Source organism: Copadichromis virginalis, linkage group LG17, assembly GCF_057382275.1.
Source record: "Copadichromis virginalis isolate Kocher_CV1m ecotype Utaka linkage group LG17, C_Virginalis_male_GT1.1, whole genome shotgun sequence".
Classification (NCBI taxonomy): Eukaryota; Metazoa; Chordata; class Actinopteri; order Cichliformes; family Cichlidae; genus Copadichromis; species Copadichromis virginalis.
This window is the reverse complement of record NC_140634.1, coordinates 31,525,425-31,534,944: the sequence shown is the minus strand read 5'-3', so window position 1 is coordinate 31,534,944 and position 9,520 is coordinate 31,525,425. Positions and strand designations below refer to the sequence as shown.

The 9,520-nt window shown below is 40.5% G+C and overlaps 1 protein-coding gene across 2 annotated transcripts; it reads right to left on the bottom strand.

Moving 5' to 3' along the window:
• ints13 (integrator complex subunit 13) lies at nt 1-8,368 on the bottom strand. Of its 2 annotated transcripts, XM_085437734.1 has the most exons (18): nt 7,878-8,368; nt 6,667-6,900; nt 6,470-6,544; nt 6,141-6,343; nt 5,233-5,313; nt 5,035-5,125; nt 4,763-4,891; nt 4,381-4,404; nt 3,463-3,547; nt 3,078-3,170; nt 2,113-2,202; nt 1,831-2,009; nt 1,576-1,740; nt 1,289-1,443; nt 966-1,196; nt 671-801; nt 374-509; nt 1-259 (listed from the first exon to the last, which is right to left on the bottom strand). In XM_085437734.1, the coding sequence occupies exons 1-18, from the start codon at nt 7,923-7,925 to the stop codon at nt 223-225; spliced, it is 2,187 nt and encodes a 728-aa protein (XP_085293860.1). In that variant the 5' UTR covers nt 7,926-8,368; the 3' UTR covers nt 1-222. The 2 variants fall into 2 exon arrangements, with proteins under 2 accessions (XP_085293860.1, XP_085293861.1); XM_085437735.1 differs by lacking the exon at nt 4,381-4,404 and having other exon boundaries at nt 7,878-8,367.
• Nucleotides 8,369-9,520: the final 1,152 nt, after the last annotated feature.

Below are 9,520 nucleotides of genomic sequence, written 5' to 3'. Positions count from 1 at the left end.
TGATTTGTGCAAAAGCCAACAGCAACATTCTCTACTGGCAGTTTTTATTGTGTTACGCAACATGTGAACAGCATAACTACAAAATTAGGAGTAAAAAAATTAGAAATTCCTTGTTAAGAGTTCACCATCTCTTTTAATTTGATGTCCTTTTTTGGGCAGTCTTAAAATCACTGTGGTCCAAAATCTCATCTGCAGAAAGGCTGAGCTGGAGCTGTGGAAACATCATCTGGTGGCCTTCCCATTTTCATGAACATCCATCCTGTAAGCAAGGACAATGTCAAGTTTTTTTACATCCTGAGCATGAACACAAACCGCACTAACAAGAATGGTATTCATTCAGCATAATGACACTTTCACAGATGACTGAACACACCCATTCTCATCTTTGAGGTGCTGGTACAACTCGAACTTGCTGTTGACAGAACTGGCTCTTCCAAAAAACTCTTGGTGCTTCCTGGAATTGACTGCAGTGATTCGGTTGCTCCACATAGTGAGGAGTGAGACAGGACCTGCAAAGACAGCGAATCAAAAACATACAAATAGTTTGTGTGGTGTTATTTTCTTTTAAAAATGTGCCTTATACTGTGATAAAATGTCAATAAATTAGTGAAAATGTATCCGCGCTTCTGTATGGTATTATGAAAGGAGGTCAGGTGTCAACTGTTGGTACCTTTCGTTCTTTCTGGAGGCTGAATCTCCTCTGAGGTTAAGCGAGGCTTTTTGTTGAGCGGCTCTGGGGAATCTGGGGAATCCTTGATGACCTCCGACTCCTGCTCATCTTTATCCATCAATCCCTTTAGTCTTTGAGACAGAGGAGCATACATCACAAAGTTAGGTTCTTTTATCTCTTTCTTCTCTGTTGTATCCAATAAGCTCAATAAAAATAAGCTGTGAATCCACATGGAAAAATGATAGACGAAATTATTTTTCCTAAAACAAACTGAAGGTTCTCGGGCACTACTGACCTCTCCGAGTCCTGCCAGCTTTTGTCGTCTGTCTCCTTGCTGCCATTTTTCTCTGTCCTGTCCTCCCTCTCCTCTCTCTTCCTCCCTCTCTTCTTCCGGTCCTCCTCCTCTGGAGGTTTGCTGCGGCAGGCGATGATGCAATCCAGAACTCGCTGGTGCCTGTCAGTCGCCCCGGCGTGAGTCTTCACTAATGTTTCCAGCTCATTCCACATTATGCGGTACTGCTCATCCCTGGAGATAATAATTATGTGGAAATATTAATGCTGATTTCCGCTGGTAAGCCAGGACTGGGGAGTGTAAAATGATCAAAACTGAGGTAATACCTCTTGGGGCCTTTGCCTCTAGATCCTACAGTGGAAATGGGGAGTGGGTCGTTCTTTCTCTCCATATCTACCAGGTTGTAAACGGTCTTCTGGCAGGTGAGAACATCCTCATCTGTCAAAGTCTCTTTTACTATCAGGTTAGCCAGAGGAACCACCTAATAGAGCAAAAACAACACAGACGTGTGCTAAAGGGGGATGTGGGCCAACTGGAAAAAGACAAATCTTTGGTAGAAATAAGAAAGAACACTGATAATCAGGAAGACTAGTATTCCTGGATGGTGCCTCACTGCCTGCATGTTGAAGATGGTCGTCTGGGAGATGATCATTGGCCAGTATCGAGTGTGGCGCTCCAGCTGAGCTTTGGCCCTCTCAGCTGGCAGCTTCCCTGAGGGATCGTGGGAAGATTCTGACACAGGAGTGAGCCGGTTCTCCCTCATAAATTCACCAAAATCCTGATGAAAAAATGTAAAAAAACAAAAAACATTTAGCATCAGATCAACTTTGCTGAATATTTCTGAACAGCTGATGGGAGCTGTACATACAGTGATGCGGTAGTCTGTCACACGGCCTCCGCAGCCCTCGCTGATGGAGGGCGGGTCCTCTAGGGTGGAGCGGTTGCTGTTGAGCACGTGCAGGAAAATCTCGCCTCCGTGGCTACTGAGCATGTGGCTGATTACCTTTGAACCCGACTTCCTCGGTTGCTCCAGCAACACGGACCGACCTGTTATCGGCACATCAACAGGAATAATCAGCGGTTTGCAGGAACAGTCAAAAAATAGGACTTCAACACAAAAAATAAACAAATTGTGATGAATCCAGTTTACCATTAAGGAGAAAATTGGTCAAGCATGACGAGGGACGACTGTTGACATCTGTGGGGGAGATGCGATAGGCTCCTGTGCAGTAATGTAGCTCTGAAGTGGAAAAAAAACTGATCTTTTGATCACCATTAATTACAACATAAAACATGAACAATGCCTCCTTCACTGATGACTCATTTTTTTACCCTAGATGGTAACTATTTGTCTATTACAACCATTATTGTTATTTTATAACAAGATCCCAGAAGGACACTGTAACAGAGATGCATAGGTTGTACAATTCTGGTCAGATACTGTTCTGTTTTTCTTTGTTTCTTATGGTTCTGTTCTTATTGATTTCTCCAGCTCTAAATCACTGAGACAACATATTAGGACCAGCCACTGTCATCACTAAAAGCCTTTTTATTTGCCTAAATGCTAATATCAGCCCACAATCCCAATATTTGCCTATATACTGTGTATACCTAGCCTGCAAATTAACAGAACAAATACATTAAAACTATAAACTGAACAAATGTCGCTGCTTAAATTAGACTTGAGGATAAATATTCTAACTCAAGAAACCGTGGCCTAAGGCTGATAACCAGTGGCGTTCCTGAGGGCCTCGTCTCTTGTGCACAGAGATTTCTCCACATTTTCAGAATGTTTTTGTTCTTACGTACTGTGGAGGTTTTTACAATTTTTCTGAAAATTGACCTGTTAGTCAGTTAAAATAAATAGCTGTAAAACAGCTTGTTCTTTTAAGTATCACTGACGTGTTGCTGCCATCAAATTGAAAATGAGCGAATTCATTTGAAGAGACAGTACCATGTCTCAGTTTAAACGTGGTATTTTTTCTGTGTACTTTTGTACATAACTTATAGGTTTATGAGATTTAAAAAAAAAAACAAAAAAAAACAATGCATGGTGTTGCAAAACATTTTAAATGAAGAATGAGTGAGGTTATTCTTTGTTGCAATTTTTCCCACCTATGCTGTTTGTTCGTGGAGTACACCATTTTAACGTAACCGTCTCCTTGAGTCCATTTTCTCTAGTGCTGGTCCCCGCCATGTGTAAGTCTCCTACACAACACAAACACAACATTGACATATTTTATTTATTTCGAAGATTAAGAACTCAAAACACCAACAAGGAGCCCATTGAGCTGTCCAGCTTGTACCTCGCCTCCCAACTAAAGCTAGGACGCACACGCTCCACCTAATTCTTGCAAGATTTCTGAAATACTCTACTTTGTGTAGCAGGGTTTGGAGGTTTCAACAGCATTTCTTACAATGGGAAAACAACAGTTTCAACCTCCTGACCTGTTTAACTGGCTCATTTAGAGCTAGGCAGACCTGTAACGTGGGCACTCACCACTTTTAAAGAACTCGAGGTGGGCGTCTCGGTGATGCAAGAGCTCAACGTCATAATTAGCCGATGTGTTGGCATGCTGCTCTTCCTGTCCACCCACAGAGACATTAACAAACAAAGGTCAGCGTGAAGTCAGCTCCTAAAAGGTTCAAACTCACACAAATGCACAAACACACATCAACACTGCTGATTTCATGTCCCAAAGGGCAAAACGATAAACAAAGTAAAAGGAAAAACGTTGGTTCATTCAATGACCCAAATTTTAAAGCAGAAATTATTATTCAGTTTAAACATGCTTTGATGTGTTTAAAAGGTTTGTTTTGATAATAGGACTTGTTTACTTCTGAATATGGGCAACACTACTATCAATTTGAAAAAAAAAGTCAGTACATGGATAGCTGGAAAAGCTGGAATCCAGATTGAGGGGATAGATGCGCTCAAAAACTAGTTACAAAAAAAAAAAAAAAAAAGAAAGCACAATGGAACACACTGAGACACTAAATGGAAGATCTCGGGAAGAGAGACCGTTTTCAAGGGGTGGATAGAGAGCAGGGGAAGTCTGATAAACTTTTAGGGCATCTACACATTGACAGAATTTAATAAATCAGAAGAGGCAACGCTGGTCACAGATGTTTCCACTTATGAACACTTGAATGCAACAAATTCTGAAGTTTTCTTTTAGTTTTTGTCATAAAAATAATCTCTACAATCAGACCAAAAAGATTTCCCCACAAATCAAATCCCTTTAAAACTACATTTGAACTTTGTAAGTCCACATGAGACCAGAGTTGCCCGTCCTTTACTTGATCCAACTGACACATCAGGATAAATTCATGACCCTAACGCTCAAAATATACACACTACATGATGCAAACTCTGCCCCCTTCCTCAGTTTGATGTGTGTGTGATCAGAGTACTAACCTGTTCGCAAACATTTAATGTGGGCTAGCAAAACAGAAAATACAGCATGAAACCAGCAGCAGGTTCACAGTCACATCGACATGCAGATGAGATCAAACAAAAGATGCGACTAGAGTGCATTGGGTTATTTTAGTGAAGCAAGGGTTCACACTTTATAAGCAAGCAAAGAAACAAAATGTGGATATGAGTGAGAAAAGAGGATAAAAAAATAATAAAACCAATCAGTCCAATAAAAAAATAAAAAAAAAAGTGAGAAGTGCACTGTATTCTAAAAAAAGATTTCTATACTAGCAGAATGGAAAGACAAACATGTTATTTTAATCAACATTTTGGCAAAAGATGTGCAAGAGCAGATAAAAGGCAGGACGAAGATGGCCTTTACCTTCATGGGGATGTTCGTTATGGTGGTGGAGGCCAAGTCAAAGTGCTGCTGGACCAAAATGTTGAGTTTGGTGGCCAGGTGCCTCCCAGCTCGAACACTGTGCACCTCACTGGTGAGCAGAGGAGAGATCTGAGACACAAAGAGAGGGACACAGTGAAAAGCTGGATTGTGATAGATTAAATGGGGTTTGGGTGAAATCCAGTGTTAACACGTCTTCACTTTCTATTGTGATTGATTTTAATTAAACGTTGACTGTCGAGCTTTTCACCCACCTCTTTCTTGGGCCGGTCAGACACCAGTGTGTCCTCACCCTGTGGGTAGATGTGAACTAGAACCAGCTCACACTGCTGGATGGCCATGAGCCTAAAACCCACAACAATGAGTTTTAATATTACAAGCAATACCAGAGTTTCACTTTTTATAACCAAGTCAGGATCACCTGGAAAAGTCTTTCTTTGCTGCGTACTGACCTGTCTGAGCCTGCTGCCAGCTTGTTTTGCTCTATAATAGTTTCCTGAATGCAGTCTTCCAGCATGCGCACATGTGTGTCGCTGCACGACAAAAAACAAAAAGAGCAGGAATTTATGGACATTTATGGACAAGTAAAATGACAAGTGTAACAAGAGTACATGGCTGCAAAGAGGCCCATGTGTTTGTAAATCTGCTGACAAAGGACCCATTTTCGATGTAAGCCCCCCTCAGACATGCACTCCTTCCAATCCATCTGACAGCTTTTGAACATGCAGGTTCTAAGACTGACTCTTGTTACTTTATGTTACCTCAGAGAGAAAGCAATGCAGTTTCCATTTTTATAAACAAAATTCTTCCGTTGATACATTCTTATCATTAAAAAAATTAAATAAATATTACCTGACAAAACTGGTTTGAAAAAAAATGACTTAGGGTAGTTCAGAAACTGTTCAGCATCTGTTTTGATGCATTCAAACCTCTCTCTCTCTCTGAGCCTGTGACAGAAGAGCACATACTCTTCTCTTAGCGACAATGAGGAAACAAAAAATAAATAAAAAATAAGTGTTTAGAAAGCCTGGTTACACCTCACTAGAGTTGATGCAGACAATGCTTTTTGCCAGAAGTGCAACATGTCTTGCACATTTGGTAAAACATGCTTCTTCAGCAGATAAGTGAAGCCAATATGTTTTAGTGTCCCGCGTGTAAAAGACTGTTTTTCTAGCTGACTGTTATGGGCTTTCCATCACTGTATTAGCTGTGTGGTAACCTTCATTCAAGTATAGATGAGAGTTTTATTATGGCTTTAACTCACATTGCGCAAGGTTTTCAGTGATACAGTTGTATAAGTTATTCTTATGACTCAAACAAAATAAAGAGCTGAAGCACTGAACACGTGGCCTCTGTTTACCTTTTAGCATTAGTTAGGCAGATAATACGGCCTCTGTTAGCAACTCTGTCAGCTGTGTCCATCAGAGCGATACGCTTCTCATGCTGCAGCTCTGTGATCTTACATAATGACTCCACTGCAGCTACCAGGCCATGCAAGATGCTGCAGCACTCCGGGTCCTCGCGAGGGTTTGGTGGCCCAACAGCTGCCAGAGCTGACATGAGCTGTGACGAAAGATGGGAGACACTGAGTTCAAAGGAAATGTCTCTAAATTGTGACAAAGTTGATGTTAGATACTGCAACTAATTCAATTCAGGCAGCTTATTCCGTTTAAATGTGCAGTGGATTACCTCGTGAGTGCTCTGATCTTCCCTCCTCCAGCTATTCAGTATGTGAAACTCTGAATCACTCACAATGTAATTAACCTGGAAAATAAAGAGGCAGAAAATGTCAGTGGCACGGATGACATCAAAAGGTGGACATCCAGCATGCCCAGTCTCATAATTATATCACTTAGATGGACAAACAATAAAAAACAGACACTAACCAGTTTGTCCTTTGGATAAACATCATAAAGGATCCGGCAGTACTCCATGGAGCACTCCACAGCACATGTCCACAGAGACTTTGACACCGGGGCCAAAGGAATGACCCCTTGAGCTCGGCTCTTTGTCAGCACATCACACTCCACCTGCTGACGACTGGACTCTGCCATGTAGGGACAGTGATCCACTACGAAGACAGTCTTGTGTGCCACAGAGAACATCTTCATTTTGCAAATCTGCAGAGTGAGATAAACCATAAGAAAAACAGAGCCAGACAGGAATGTTAGCTCTCTATATATTTTGTTGTTTGTTTATTTTTGTTAAGAAACATGTAGGCCCCTGACACATTAAAGGAACAACCTGAACCTACCCCCTACAGTGAGGAGATTAGAAGAACCCAAGAAGGGTCTATTTCTGGCATGATCTGGGGCTACTATTATCCTTAACATGGACATTATGCTATGGCTTTTGCAACTACCACATCTCAGCAGTATAAAACACCTACACTTGACATTTAGGCAGTGTGCCACACCCCTCTATTGTGGTTCTACATAGTCCAACACTTTCCAATACAACCTGCTTGTTTTTTTTCTTTAATTAAAAGTGCAATAGGAAGAATAGTGTGCAGACAGGGTGGAGTGGATGGAGTATCAGGGGTGAGAAGGATAGGTTCACAGGTATTGAGACTTGCTATGATGTATTTTTCAAAGATGGTGGTTCTAACAAAAAGACAGAAGGCCAAGCTGGAGGTGGCAGAACTGAAGATGCTAAGATTTCAAGTGAGATTGAAAAAAATAGACAGGATTAGCGATACAAAGGGTTGATGTTACAGACGTGAATGCCAGCAATGGGGTGAGATGGAAGATGAGCACCCAGAAGAAGAAGTAATTGTTTTGTTATGTTTTGTCCTGTCTTGTATCTTATTTAGACACAAGACAGGAAATGATCTCTAAATTGGGACATACACTTCTTCAAGCTTTCTAATAAACAAAACCTGGTTAAAACGTCCCAAGAAGCCTAGATAAAATAACCCAGATGTCTTTGGAGTGAAATAAACCTATGCGCTAAACTTAGAAAGAATACATTTATGACCTCATATGACCTAAACCAAGTACGCATAGATTATATATTACTACAACAAATCTCTATGACTGTTCATATTCAGGTTGGGTCAATTTCCACCTCCGTTTTACAGCTATTTATTTTGACTCACCTGGTGGAAACCTTGGGAAGGTAACGCTTCCCGGTCTGGAAACAACATGAATCGTCTGAAAAGGTCCGGTATCTGTATTTTTCTAGGTCACACTCTGACTGTTAAACCCCCTCTCCGTCTGCAGCGCGATGATCCTGACGCGTTTCAGGACATGTTAATTAATATACGAACGTCCAACGACCTGCTAAAAAGAGCATGTCACCGAGCAGCACGTTAGCCTGTCAGCTAACACCAGTCGCAACCATTTATTTGCTGATTCACGTTTATGACCGACGGTTTAAACAGTTAATGGTAGCATTTGCGTAATTCCAGGAAACACGTCTTCTAATTAACCAACTTCCAAACAACCGCTGCCTAGAAATTTTTTTGCAGACACTTGGGGGGAAAAAGCACAAACAATACAGTTCAAGTTGCTACAAGCTAGCAGGTTTGTTATTGGCGGAAATGTGTTGAGAGGTGTTCCGCCTCTTCTTCTTCTTTGACGTTCTCAAGCAGCTCACAGAGGTGGCGCTATATTACTGCCATCTTCTGGATTTATTAGTCACACGCATAGTTTTTTCCCCCGCCTATTTGTTTTGTTTTTGCTTGTTTTTGCTTGTCTGACATTGTTTTGTTTATAATCCCTTGTGTGAACGTAAGGAATGTGTTAATACGTGAAAGTCATTACTAAAAGCTTCTGAAACTTCTTTTATGTGCACTGTATAGTTTTCTTCTTCTTCTTCTTCTTCTTCTTCTTCATTCTATCTTCTATGGAAGCCACTGAAGAAAAAGCTTTTTCATCATCAGTAAGTTAAAAACTTAAATGTAACTTAAAGAATATATACTATATAAGGATATATAATTTCATAACTCAAAGGTTATGAGTTATATAGCTCTCAAAAGTTGACTAACTGACCAAGTATCCTGAAATCTGGAGTTTTTTCTGAGTAAATCAGCATTTCAAGATATATTAAAATTCTCATTGACAGACCAGTTCTCAGGGTCACCAAATTCCAATAAATTTTTTAAGGCCTACTTTTTTCTGTTTCTTAACCAACACAGTGCCATGCATATTCTTTTCTGTCTGTTGATTCCAGTGCTGCCCCATCAGGTTTGGACAGTTTAATATTCATTAGAATTGCCCTTTCTCTTTCAGCAGATTAGCTGGTTGTTGGTTCGGCTTGTTGGTTCCCTCTTGCCGCGGACTAGAGCAGCGCAGATACTGAAGGACCCGTCCCACCCTGGCAACAAACTGTTCCAACTTCTGCAATCCAGTAGAAAGTTTCACATCATCCGGGCAAGGACAGAGAGACTCAAGAGGAGCTTCTATCCCCAAGCCATCGGGCCCCGTCTGTCCCTAAATTGAATTTTCCCTGTTCAAATTCCTCTGTAATTTAATGTAGGCGTATTTTGATGCTAATAAATTTATGCTACTACTGCATTATAATGCAGTAAAGTCATATATGACTTTTACTTTAAATATAGAGTCTATATACTTCTTTTACTGCCTGAGAAAAAAATTATTACACCGTGAAATTCTTCAAATCGTTTTTTTTATCATCTTAGGATATATTTCACAAATAAGATCTACTTTGAAGATCTATCATGTCTGGATTGTGCTAACAGCCTTTTTTTTTCTTTAGAAAAAGAAAACAAAAGAATAT

What these genes read in the sequence shown, in the direction of transcription:
- ints13 (XM_085437734.1), bottom strand. Translation starts at nt 7,925, where the DNA reads ATGTTGTTTCCAGACCGGGAAGCGTTACCTTCCCAAGGTTTCCACCAG. An exon ending in CTGACCGGCCCAAGAAAGAG is followed by an intron (nt 4,892 to 5,034) that starts GTGGGTGAAAAG and finishes TTTGTGTCTCAG; the next exon opens with ATCTCTCCTCTGCTCACCAG. An exon ending in TAACGAACATCCCCATGAAG is followed by an intron (nt 4,405 to 4,762) that starts GTAAAGGCCATC and finishes CTGTTTTGCTAG; the next exon opens with CCCACATTAAATGTTTGCGA.